The sequence below is a fragment of the Hippichthys cyanospilos genome, chromosome 17, assembly GCF_059441005.1.
Source record: "Hippichthys cyanospilos isolate Australia breed blue-spotted pipefish chromosome 17, RoL_Hcya_1.0, whole genome shotgun sequence".
Classification (NCBI taxonomy): Eukaryota; Metazoa; Chordata; class Actinopteri; order Syngnathiformes; family Syngnathidae; genus Hippichthys; species Hippichthys cyanospilos.
Window position 1 is genome coordinate 8,169,018 of NC_142385.1, and position 12,831 is coordinate 8,181,848.

Here is a 12,831-nt window from a genome sequence, read left to right on the forward strand (position 1 = left end):
AGTGCCGGTCACGCCTACACGGTGTGTCACCCGGCATGCTGAGGAGAAACCATATGACGTCAGAAAAAGCAACTTTGTCATTCTGATTTTGGAGTTTTCGGCGATGAACTGATTTAAAGTATGAATGTGATCGGGTTTGTAAAAAGGATCTTAACTACATCCATTAAAGATTCAGCGAAATATACGCGGCCTGTGTGCTCTTTCCTTACGTCGCAGTTATGAAGACTGAATCGTCATTATATCGTCAATAACCAAATTCAAAGTTCAGTAAGACCATAAGACAAATCTTTATTTATAATAAAACAATAACCTTGAGCATTATTTGAAAAATGCTACAAAACACAACAGTAATTCAGCAAGAACATTTTCACCTTAGTATTTCGTAGTGGGCCTTTGAACTGGTAGAATTAGAAAAGATGTCAGTCAAGAAGTGCAATTTTTTTTTTCTCCTGCCATGCAAGTCATCTACTGTAGTATATTCGATCATTGCATCATTTGTTCTTAGACTTAGTATGACCCTTGGGAATAAATTACATTTAGAAAGTACCCAACTAAATCAATTCACTTGCAACAACTGTTGGGCAACACCATTTCTTCTTCTTCAAAAAAAAAAAAAAAAACGTGTGGTCTTTCAAATCACCGCCTAAAGAGGTACATCAGAAAACATAAAATAAAAAAAATAAACCACAAGAATGACTTAAATGAGAGGAAAGGGAAAAATAAACATTTATGAACTTTACATTCATGTGAAATACACATTGCAGCATTAGATTTGACGAAGAAGATGGGATTTGCATGACAGCTCGTTCCACGAGGACAAAAACAAAAAACCTAATCAAATACGCCGTTTCCATTTCTTCACAACACAGGAATCTGCTGTTTTCATTTTGGGCGATGGTGCTCATTTTATTTCTTCAACTGCACCGTTTTATTTACTAACGATTTAGGATTGAACCCAAAACACTTGAGAACAACGGGCAGGAGAGTTTTCAGGTGCGTGTGGATCCATCTTGAGGCTGTACATTGAAGAGATGTGTTTGGAAAACCTGGTTCTCCATGAGGTCTTTAGCCAAATTGGAAAAAAAAATTCCCAGGTCCAGAATCTTGTGGGGGAGGCATAAGAAAAACATTCATTCAGAGTGAACTTAAATGGACTATAAAGGCCACAAAGAAACAGTAACTATTTAAAAAAAAAATGTATGAAAATTAGTTGTATCATTTTGGAAAAATGCTTTACTAAAATGTCAAATTTCTGTCCGAAAAAATGTCCATAAAATTGCATTGACAAAAAGCTTTTATGTGAGAATAGGACAAAATATTTACAATTACATGCATTTTTGGCAAAAGATCATATTTTTACTCAAGCGAGAGGTAATTATTTTGTCTTCAATAAGCAAAAGGTCATGATTAAAAAATAATTTAAAAATGTAGGATGCCATATTCTATTTTTATATAGAAAAAAATGGGGAGATAGAATAACTTACAATAAAAGCTATTGTATATTTATACCTATTTATATTATTTAGAAATGTTTTTAGCGTTTAGATTTTTTTTAAAGAAAAAATCATATCTTCAGTCATCTATAGTGATTTTTAAGTAATTTAGACAAATTGTATTTTTGTTTGATTTTAATCTAATAAATTTTACCCAAAAATCTATTCGAAAAAAAAAAAAAAACATACCTGCACTGGAATCAAACGTAAAACCTCCACCGTGGCCACCGAAGAAAGCCCTGAAGATGTTGTTTGCATCGACATCTAAACAGAAATACAAATGGGAAATCAAAAGACGTAGTAAGTTATTTAACTTGGAAAAGAACAATGACGATAAAAATAACTTGGAAAAGACCAATGACTTTAACAATAGAAGAGCTGTCTCAAAAACCGGAATCTCAGGGAGGGGGGGGGGGGGGGACAAAAAGGGCATGTGGCGCCATCTAGTGGCTAATAGCACAGCTCCACGATGGGAACTAATGAACCCAGGAGGGACCAGCGATGCTGTTTGGCCTGGAGGCAGTGCAATTGATGGATAGGGTCTTGAATGAATACGACGGAGATTTTTGATTTGCCAGGCAGGAAGGAAGGAGGTCAAGAGGAGGTCCAAGAGGAGGTTTGTCGATGTAGTGAAATAAGACATGAAGTTATTTGAAGTGAAAGAAGCCGATGTGAGGGATGGGCTTAGATGGAGGCGGTTGATTTGCTGTGGCAACACCCGAAAGAAACGCTGAAAAATGAAGTAGTATTTACCTCCACCGTTGAAGGTGCCGTCGTCACAAAGGTCGTGCCCGTTGTCGTATCGGGTCTTCTTTTTGGGGTCCGACAAAACGGTGAATGCCTCACCCACTTCCTTGAATTTCTTCTCTTCTTCTTTTTGCACCTCTGGGGCAGCAGCACTGTGGCGGTCTGCCACATGCAGAGAGAAGGGGCACAAAAATCACTTTTTGAATGGTAGCCATTTCACAACGCTGCCCTCTGCTGGCCGTTGTTAGCGTTTGCTGTTCTTTTTTTCTTTTTCTTTACTATCCCGCTCGGTAGGGATCCACAAGACGTCATTTCACGTCAAAAATAGTTTATTGACGGCATCCGTTTCCTGTACCTGGGTGGTGCATCAGGGCCCGCTTGCGGTAGGCTTTTTTGATCTCGTCGTCCGTGGCGTTCTTGCCCACTCCCAGCACCTTGTAGTAATCTTTCCTCTTGCTCTTCTTCAGCTCCAACTTGGCCGTCTTCAGCAGATGCTTGTGCTCTGGACAAGGACGCAAAGTTTGAATGGATGACCCCAATCGTCAATCGGGAAAAGACGCACCTAGGCCTACCTGAGGTTTTTTCAGTCTGGTACACTTTCTCGTAGTCTCGGACGGCCTCTTCGTACTGCTCTGTGTCCATGAAACTAAAAACATAAAAGAGGTCACGTGGAGAAAAAAAAAAAAAAAAAGTACATAAATAAAATGGAAAAATAAAGATTGATGAAACTATGGTCACATAAAATAAATAATACATAAAACAGGGTCGTTTTGGGGAAAAAAAACTCAGAATGTTACAGTATAAGACTGCAAGTTAACTACAGATTATTTTATTAATTGAAATCTTTGAAACTCTATTTTCAAAGAACACACTTTAATTTGCATCCCCTATTAGTATTTTTTTTAAATAAAATTAATGTCTGAGAAAATGCACACACATTTTTCTCAATGATTTGATTGCTTGTTTGGTTTGTAAATTGTCAGAAAGTCTAAAAAAATGTTGATGCTTGTTCCGAAGTAGATATTTGCAAATGTTTTATTCTGAATCAAAATAATGCTAATTAGTCTAAAAATATTCCATTGAGAATCTGAAACTGTGAGCAGTTGGAAAACTTTCTTCTCTAAATGAATAAAATTTACCCAAAAAATGTATTGATTGATTTGGGTAATTGATTAGTTTCAGGGTGCCCAAATTATTTTTATTATTTTTTTTGCACTTGGATCTGAGTTTTGATTTGGAAGATCTGCCGATACTGCGTCCGGATTCGATTTCTCTGCATTAAAAAACAGAAAAAAACTGTATCCAAATAACAACTGTACAACGCCTTGGCAAATGAAGCATTAGTTTAAACCAATAAGACTAAAATATTAACCGCTGTTTCCGGCTATAGAGTAAAGAAAACTTTTTTTTTTCCCTTTGGCCAATATCTTCTTTTGGCAACACCTGTGAAATTTTCTAGCCTTTGAATAAATAAAAAAGTAACCAACATGAATTTTTCACCTGATTCTGACCAGCAGTAAATGATGTGTTTGGGCAATATTTCTAATTTGTGATCAGGATCTGGAATCCCTAGATTATTATTGATTAACCACTGCACCTCTATTGCATACATTTTCATTTTTTAGGTGGTAAAGGAACTATGAATTTTTCTTAAAAAAAAAAAAAAAAAGATAATGTTTTGAAGTTGCATGTTCTAAATCAATACATTTTAAAAAGTCAGTGTGCAGGTTAAAAAGTGTAATATGACACTAAAATCACCAGTTTTTCCCGCCTTTGCTGGATTGTGTGCATAAGCAACTGGTGGCATCTCTGTTTGAAAGAAAAAAAAAAAGAAAAGAAAAAAAAAGAAAGAAAGACTGCCCAACATACCACTGCGCTCTCCTCAAGTAGGCCTTGATGTAAGTGTCGTCGAGCTTGATGGCACAGGTGCAGTCTTCTATGGCTTGAGTGGGTTTATTCATCTATGGTGGAGCAGGAAGGCAATGAGGACAATAATAAAGCAAAACAGCGGTAAGTATAACGTTTGCCGAGGTTTTACCTTGGCTCCTGCTGCGGCTCTGTTGCAGTAAAGTTTAGCATTGGTCTTGATGTTGTCGGGGTCTATCCTGAGGGCTTCGCTATACAGCTGATAGGCGGCTTCATAGCTGTGGCTTTTAAACGTCAGATTTCCCTCCTCCTTCTTTGCTTTTAAAGCTTTGGCATTCTGAAGTAGATATTTTGGTTGAAATCAGCTGCTAACGGGTTGAATGCCAATCAAGGAGAATAAAACTCACTCTGCAGGCAAGCCGGGCCTTTTCGTGATCCGGCGCCATGCGTAAAGCCTGCACGAAGAACTGCACGGCCTTGTCGATGCAGTCTTCGTAGTAAAGACACAAGCCTCGCACGTAAAGCGCGTCGGCGTTGGTGGAGTCCATTCTCAAGATATCGCTGTGGGAAAGGAAAGCCAAAGTCACGTTGGCGTGAATCTCCCAAAATCAAGATGCAAGTCACCTACCTGGCGACGGACTGAGCTTCTGGGTAGCGTCCTAGGAGAGCCAAACATTCTGCTTTGAGGATTTTGAAGCGATGGCAGGCAGATGCTAGCGCCAAGGCCCGGTCCATACAATACACCACCTGGTTCAAGATGACATCACTTTTACTTTCAGAATATTGTTTAGGTGGAACGATGGATTGCCATGAATACGTTTTAATCATAGCATTAGGGTAGGTGTGTTCTTTGCAGAACATAAAGAATATATTCCTTTGAATATTGTTACCTCATCAGTTCACCGTTAAGATAAATGACAACTAATTGATACTTAATGTGATCATTTTAGTAAGATTGTTTAGTGATCTAGGGAGGTTCAAATCTACAAATTTCTTATATACTTCACGAAATATTGTGTTTATTGTGGATTAAAAAAAAAAAGAAAAAGTACAAATATCCGCTTTTATTATAGTTTCGCCAATTTCCTGATTTTAGAGAAAACTAGCCACCAAATCATAAAAAAGTAGGGCTCTTTGATCCCACATTGTTTTAAGACTGATGCCCAACGAATACTTAATTCCTACCGATAACAAGTCCTGATACCCCGACTACGTTTGATATACAACCCCCCCCCAAAAAAAACAAGGACAGAAAAATTTAAAGACCTATCTAATCCAACAGCATTCCATTTGAATTTTATAAAATTATTAATCCATTTACTGCCACACCAATAAAAATTGATCTTTGACATCTATAGCCGTCAATGGCAGTGAACGCATGAAAATTCTTCTCCAAAGAGAGCGGCTGATACTAGTCTTGCAGCCCTCATCATTATTCATGTTCTAAGTTTTGACTGTAGTAAAAATATGACCTTTCTGAAGTCTCGCTTTTCAAAGCCAAAATCTGCCAGTCGCTCAAATTCCAGCAGAGTTTCTGCATTCTTGTTCTGCAATGCGAGAGGAAATGTAAGCATATGAGCCATGTGGCCATAGAAAAATACCCAACACAGGTGTATTCTACCTCTTGCTGTGCCTCTCTGTTGCTGGGCTCCAGATCCAGAACCTTCTGGAAGCAGCGTGCGGCGGCCATGGCGTTCCCCAGAGACAGGTGGCACTTGCCCTCACGTAAATGACCCTTGTGGGAGGAAGGAAAAGAGGCCACCCCGTAAAATAACAGCAGGGCAGAGGGAGATTTTTTCAACTCACCTTCATGAAGCAGTCATCCAAGCGCACGGCCTGCTGGGAATCTTCCAGGGCTTCCCGGAAGCGGCAGAGCATCATGAGGGTGGCTGCCCTGTTGCCGTAATAGCTGGCATTTTTAGGACATGCATCTTGACGGGCGAAAAATCACAGATTTATTCATTCAAAATGATGTATGCTATTTGTTATACGGTTTGGGACACCTTTACATTCATGAGAAGGTGTCTCTAAACATTTGATGTGATATCATTACATTCTGACAGTCTTATGGCGATCAGCAAAAATTATCATGTGGTCACGGTATCATGGTACTAAAATTACAACTCTGGCTCTTCCTATTGAATACAATGTATTTGATTTTTGAACGATAACATTGATTTTTTTTGTATTTTAACAAATGTGTACCATGTTTAGTACAAATAATTCAATAAATAGATCATCTATTTTTTTAGTTCTTAGCATGGGGGGCGGATGACCCCAAGGAAAATGATTTGTTTTTTTCTATGTGAACTGTAATTGTAATAAAATAAGAATTTTATTCAGGCACTTTGATTCACTTAGGTTTTTTTTTATCCAAAACAAATCTTTAAACTGTACAAATGCTGTAAAAAGTAGTTAATACGGTGAATTTTTTATATTGCTTTTTCCTTGTGTCATTGTTAAAAAAGGAGACATTTTTAGGTGTATTTGTATTGATAATAATCTTGGTTTTGGTGGTAAGGGGGGGCGCGAAATGTTTTCTCTTTCCTGGGGGGCTTTGCAAAATATAATTGAGAAGCACTGGACTAGCATGGACATAAACACGTGTTTCTGAAAAAAATGTGTTTCTTAAAAAAAAAAAAAAAAAAAAACAACGAGCAATTATGTTTGCCAAGGGCTAAGCATTTTAACTTGATTGGCAAAGCTTTGTCCTACGCTTTCCCAAAAGTGGGCAGCATCATTAAAATTCACGTCATGTCCTCCAGCCTGACGTCTAAGGTCAAGAGGAGTTTTACCACAGATTTACCCTTAAATACATAAAAGAAGATTGAAAAAAAAAGCCAATTGCCATCTATGGTAAATATTTTCAAAGAGGTGGCTTGTTGGGTAAACTCTACAAACCGCCAATCATATTGTGCTCAGTTTAAACACCCATTAAAAAAAAAAAAAAGTTCTCATTACTAGTTACAGATGGTATTAGCTGTTATTGAGACCTCGAATTTTTTACACCATAGTAAACCGTCATCTCGGTTACGGGCCATGCTTGGTCCTTACCGATGGCCTTGGTGTAGTAATTGAAGGCCTCCGAGTAGTCTTTCTTGCTGTAGAAAGCATTGCCCTGCTCTTTGAAGCCTTCCGCCTGACTGAAAAGAGAAAGCAGAAGCACAAAGTCAAGGTGGGGGTCAGGGTTGTTTCATAATAACAATAATATGATCATTGATTGAAGAGCACAAAGTAACCGCTCACTAAACTTAGAAGGGTTGACACCCCTTCTTGTAATCGTGTCACAGGAGCAAGTGTTAAGTGTGGATTGACACCATGCAGGAACTACCTGCTATTCTGCTACCTGACATATCACATTACAGTGCACCCTCACTCAGGAACGAACCAATCTAACCCCCCCAAAAAAAAGTTTATTGTGGCCTCGCTGGAACACACCACATTTCACGGTCTTGTCGTTTCAGGGTTTTGTTTTGCTGTGTCTTTTTCTACCTTCTCCGAAGGTTGGAAATTTGAGGGTGTTTAAACTGAAGGAATGAGAGGTAAAAAAAATAAAAATCAGTACCCAAACAAAGTTTATTAAGTGTTTGGTGAGGGGTTTTAAACACAAAAACATATAAGAAAAAGGATGTTCAGTACAATCAATTACACTTACTGGAAAACATGTTTAATAAACAAACAAAACCATACATGTAAAAATGATAAATTAAAATATTGAAAAGATCGTTACGATAAATGGAAAAAACACAATGGAGAAAACATTTAAAAAGGACATAAAATGTAAGAGAATACAATAAACGGAACAAACCTAACAAACACCGTAAAAACAAAGAACTAACGGAGAAGGAATTATTTTATTTTTAAATAAAAAGTAAAACAGTTTTTTTTTTTTAAACTCCATATCACTTTTAGCGGTTATTATTGGAACGCAATCCCAGCGATAAATGAGGGAACACTGTATTTAACTGATTCCATTGAGATGTGTGTGCTACTATTTTAATCAAGAACTGAAATACATCACCGTGATACGTGCCGCTTTTCGGTCATTATTCAAGAAAGAAAAATGATGTCATGACAACAAGTTTCGTTATTATTAGCAATTGTGGAGTAATTATTTGCTACTATTCCTAACAGGTTGGATGTGTTATACTGAATGCAGTCTCGTCACTAGCTGTCCAACAAGTAAAAACTGCCGTTGAGGATGTGTAAAAATAACGTTTCAATGTCGATTTTCTTTTACAGTAACATTTGTTTAGCCTTCATTTTCTAATAAAATGACTGCAAGTACAGAAGTACAATTCGGGGATCACGTTGTCGCTTCTGGGGAAAACGAAACGTAACGTTCGAAAAAGGAAAAGAAAGTGTATACTTCAGATAATTAAAGTGTATGATTGAATCTTGATCATACTCCATAAATTAAATAAATCTGTCGGTGAATGAAATTAAATTGCGACGAAGAATTTTCAATCGCACGCTAGCTAGCTTAGCTTCGAAAATAGCCGGAAACACGTCAAAAGAGCTAATCTTTCTACCTGCGATTAATCATTCTCAAAAACTAATATGTTTTGGGAGAACCACAGAAAAAGGCAAATAATTTCTATTCTTACCGTTCCAGGTCAACCGCATTGTGAAGCTGAGGTTCGGCATCCACCGGCACGTCGATGTCAACAGCAGCCATTTTTTTTTTCTAGAAGATACGACCAGAACTTGACGTCATTTCTGGGTGACAGTCACGAAAAACGGGGCTTTCCGGGCCACCGTAGATGGGTCATCGTCGAATAATATTTTTCGTCGAATATAATTTGTATATATTATATAAAAAAAACTATCTATCTATCTATCTATCTATCTATCTATCTATCTATCTATCTATCTATCTATCTATCTATCTATCTATCTATCTATCTATACATTTCTTATACAAACAAGGCTTTATCAGCCCATCTCTTATATAAATCGAATTGTGAATCATTGTGAGAATTGTGGTTGCTAAGGCTCTATCCAACCACCAGGTGTCCTTAGCGTGTCTATTTTATAAGGCTTCGAATCAATTTGGCAAAGACTTGAAAATTTTCACAAGGCTTCACCAACCCATCTCGACGTCCAAGGGACATACGAAATTTAAGAAAAAGAAAAAGTCAAACAGGCGTTTCATTTTAATCATCTGGAGCATTTGTGTTAAATGTTTTTATTTAAGTTTCTCTGAGGTTTCAGACTTCCATGGCTGATCTGAGCAAATGCTTTACAAAATACCCGCACACGTGCCCACTTCTATTATATATACTTACAGTGCATGAAATTTAGTGATTGTTTTTTTTTAATGCAGGAAAAATGAACACAACCACAACTGTGCAATAATAGCGCTTCATACAAATGAATACATCATACACATTTGAACAAATTCATCACATTCTAGCCTACGTTATTGCACTTGATGAAGGATTAAGCCAGTTTCAAAACATAAACCTCTTGCTCAGGATGGAAAAAGCTACAAAAAAGATTTCACAAATAGATATGACTCATGAAACAGTAATCAGTAAAGTATTTGAAGATTGTGGAAAAAGGTTCCGCCCCTCCTTTAATGGCTCATGTCAAATATAATTTACATATTTATTAGAAGCATTTAAAAAGCATTCACCTAGTATGGTGAAAATTCTTGGCTTTGTATTATGGCACAAATCAGACAAAGACAGACAAACAGGACAGCGTTAACTATGTATTTGATGGCAAAGACTGTACAATGCAGCCAATGTTGTTTTTTTTTGCGTTGTGCTCAGTAAGACAAGTGATTTATATTCAGACACCAATCCAGGAATGATACTGTTGTTCCAAGAGTACAACTAGAAAGCTTTCAAATTTGGTAACAGAAGTAGAACATGTGCACACGCTTGTGTAATGGCAGATTGTTCTCAGAAATAAAAGCAAATATCTTTAATATTATGGCTTGCAATAGGGTTCACACCTCACAGGGAACAAGCACTCAAACAGTTGAGTGATGGTCCTTAGAGTGGTCCCTTGACTTATGAGTTTCAATCAACTGAGCTCAATTTACTCATATATGAGATTTTTGGGGCTAAATTGCCATTGCAATGTGGTAGAATACAATTTTCACATAAAGTTTCATATATATATATATATATATATATATATATATATATATATATATATATATATATATATAAGATACGTAAAAATACATCTTTGGGATTAAATGAAGTAAAATGTATTTTCATTTTATCTATCTATCTATCTATCTATCTATCTATCTATCTATCTATCTATCTATCTATCTATCTATCTATCTATCTATAGCAAATATAATAAAATAAAAATGTAGTTGCATATTAATCTCAAAGATATATTTTTATCTAAACATAGAGAGTTAGGACTTTCAATCCCTATTTAAGTGAAATGAACTAGCAATTGCAATGTTGAGAAAAAAAAAATCTAACTTGTTATTTTTCAATATTTTTTAGCCCTAATTAAAATGAATTGAAGAGCCATAAACTGTTCCAGCCCTCCCTGAATACCGTATTATTTTTTTTAAATGAAGAATTTTTTATCTGCTCCATTTTCCTTTTGGATATTTTTATTTTCTTTTTGATTGCCTGCTTGTCCCGTTCAATAAATCGTTAAAAGTGCATGTTTTCTTTACTTCACTTGAATAGGAGAGCATGTCAGGCTCTCAAATCCAAATCTTACTGGCAACAAAATGCCCAAAAATTAAAAAAAAAAAAAAAAAAAACCTCCTAAATTTGGGCACTCATAAGTCAAGGCCGCACCGTATTTCGTTGAAAAGTGTGCATACTGTACTGATGATATGTCGATGTGACATTTGGTCCTCATTGTCAATAAGGAGAGAAAATAATGGGCGGGTGCGCGGGCCTGAGGGGTCCCGGGGCAGGCCTGAAGAGGGCGGGGCTCATCAGGGGACTGTGGATGAAGGCCGGGGGACCCTGCGGCAGTCGCAGTGCCAGCGGCGAGGACGGCAACGAGCACAGGGCAGCTGGATTGATGGCATTGGTCAGGAACCCCGCCGGCAGGGCCTTGAACAGCTGCTTCTGCAAGGCCAGTTTTGTCTGCCACACAAGGAATGACATTCAAAATGGACAGCAGAGGGCGCAGTGGTTCACACATTTTTGACACTCATCTTTCCCCATTGAAATAAATGGAGGCACCGCCGAAATAATTCAATGACATTTAACCTGAAACAACCCTACTGTAATAATACAATTAAATAAAATGTAAAATGTAAAATGTTTTGGTTCATATTTATAAACATTGTGCCTCTCCTTGTGTGCGTGCATTGGCCACCTGGGGGCAGTCGAATATAGACAGAGACACACCAAGGGTGTTTCAAATTGACCCAGTAAAATATGTAAAATTGCTCCGATACCAACCAAAATATCTCGAATTATATCAGTCTAAATTTTGGTTTGAAAATATACACTGACACAATGGAATTGCCCCCTGGATATTTGATACGAGAGTGCAATCGGGATTAGTCAAAAACATCACACGTGTTTCATAAGGTTTGATTTCTCCATCACTAGAATAAATTGGAGATATTGTCTCATACCAACTGTTGTTGTTCTTTGTTTGAATCGTATAATTTGATCAAGACCCTTTTAACATTTCATCCTAAAAAACAAATAAAGGCATGATATGACATCGAATCGATATCGGTATCTGTCAGTAAGTGAACAAGTTGCCTCAGTACATCCCTAATGAACATGGTGAACCCCACTATTGTGAAAATACACAAACTGGGAAAATCAGTGAATAATAATCATTTTTAATATATTGGAATTTTAGCTTATTTCATGGCTTTTAATCAACACTATACTTCCTATAATTCCTTTTTTTATGATTGATATTGCTCGCCACACATTTACAGATAAAAACTTTTATCACCTGGTTGTCATCAGAAAGAAAAAACCCATAAGTGTGTGTGTGTGTATGTGTGTGTGTGTGTGTAATTCTTACCGCTAACGCAGTGCTGGGCTGCAGTTTATTATAGGGTGTGAATTTAGCCTTCACCTTGACAGGCTTCCCAGCCAAATGCTCTTTATGCCTTCTGCTGTTCATGTGCTGTTGAACATATGTTGATGACATTTAAAAAAATTTAATATACATAATAGGTGAAAGTGACATTTAATTTCAGCATTTACCAAAAATTGGGCCGTTGAGAATTTTTTGTGACATTTCAGGATGAACCTAAAGTACGCTGTAACATTTACACCACAGTCTCTAAACTTTTGAATGAACTGTATTCTTTTGTGAGCCTTTTTGCGAAAATCTCAATGTTACCCACCTGTTTGAGTTGTGACTCCGAGTTGACGGCCACCTGGCACAGTTGACAGTGAAAACGCTGGCCGGCGCCACTCGCCGCCGCCTTGCTTTTGTTGGTGCCCATCCGCTGTTTCATTATTCGAGCGGGACGTCTCGGCGAGGTCGACCTCTTGGTTCTTCGGTGTAATTGGCTGCTGTTGGGACTGTGCAGCATTTGCTTGTGTTTTGAGCCTGGCGAGCAGACACGAGGGCATGCGGTATCGCAATCGTGCGAGTGACTCACTATAGTCTCTTTCATACAATTTAATGATACCTTGCTCTGTTTTCCAATTAATTTGCTCTTAATTTGAAAAGAGAACGTTACTTCTGCTGTCACATTATTATGATGCATTGTATTATGATATGAGAAATTCTATTTTATTATGACACCTGT

The 12,831-nt window shown here is 37.3% G+C and overlaps 2 protein-coding genes across 3 annotated transcripts in view; both read right to left on the reverse strand.

The window, feature by feature from the left end:
- Positions 1 to 263: 263 nt before the first annotated feature.
- Positions 264 to 8,850, reverse strand: LOC148409419 (dnaJ homolog subfamily C member 7-like). Its single transcript, XM_088439809.1, has 14 exons — positions 8,714 to 8,850; positions 7,161 to 7,249; positions 5,913 to 6,037; positions 5,728 to 5,841; positions 5,579 to 5,653; positions 4,735 to 4,853; positions 4,514 to 4,667; positions 4,279 to 4,443; positions 4,110 to 4,201; positions 2,813 to 2,886; positions 2,596 to 2,742; positions 2,247 to 2,402; positions 1,683 to 1,757; positions 264 to 1,103 (listed from the first exon to the last, which is right to left on the reverse strand). Exons 1-14 carry the CDS (start codon positions 8,782 to 8,784, stop codon positions 1,066 to 1,068), a joined length of 1,494 nt encoding a protein of 497 aa, XP_088295935.1. The 5' UTR covers positions 8,785 to 8,850; the 3' UTR covers positions 264 to 1,065.
- A 428-nt stretch (positions 8,851 to 9,278) lies between these two features.
- Positions 9,279 to 12,831, reverse strand: part of LOC148409420 (zinc finger protein 385C-like) — a 37,904-nt gene continuing 34,351 nt past the window's right edge. For both annotated transcript variants that reach the window (XM_088439940.1, XM_088439941.1), the window contains 3 exons: positions 12,421 to 12,629; positions 12,093 to 12,197; positions 9,279 to 11,185 (listed from right to left, as the gene is read on the reverse strand). In XM_088439940.1, the coding sequence (XP_088296066.1) occupies positions 10,955 to 11,185; positions 12,093 to 12,197; positions 12,421 to 12,629 (545 nt within the window). In that variant the 3' untranslated portion in view covers positions 9,279 to 10,954. The remainder of the gene's footprint in view (positions 11,186 to 12,092; positions 12,198 to 12,420; positions 12,630 to 12,831) is intronic.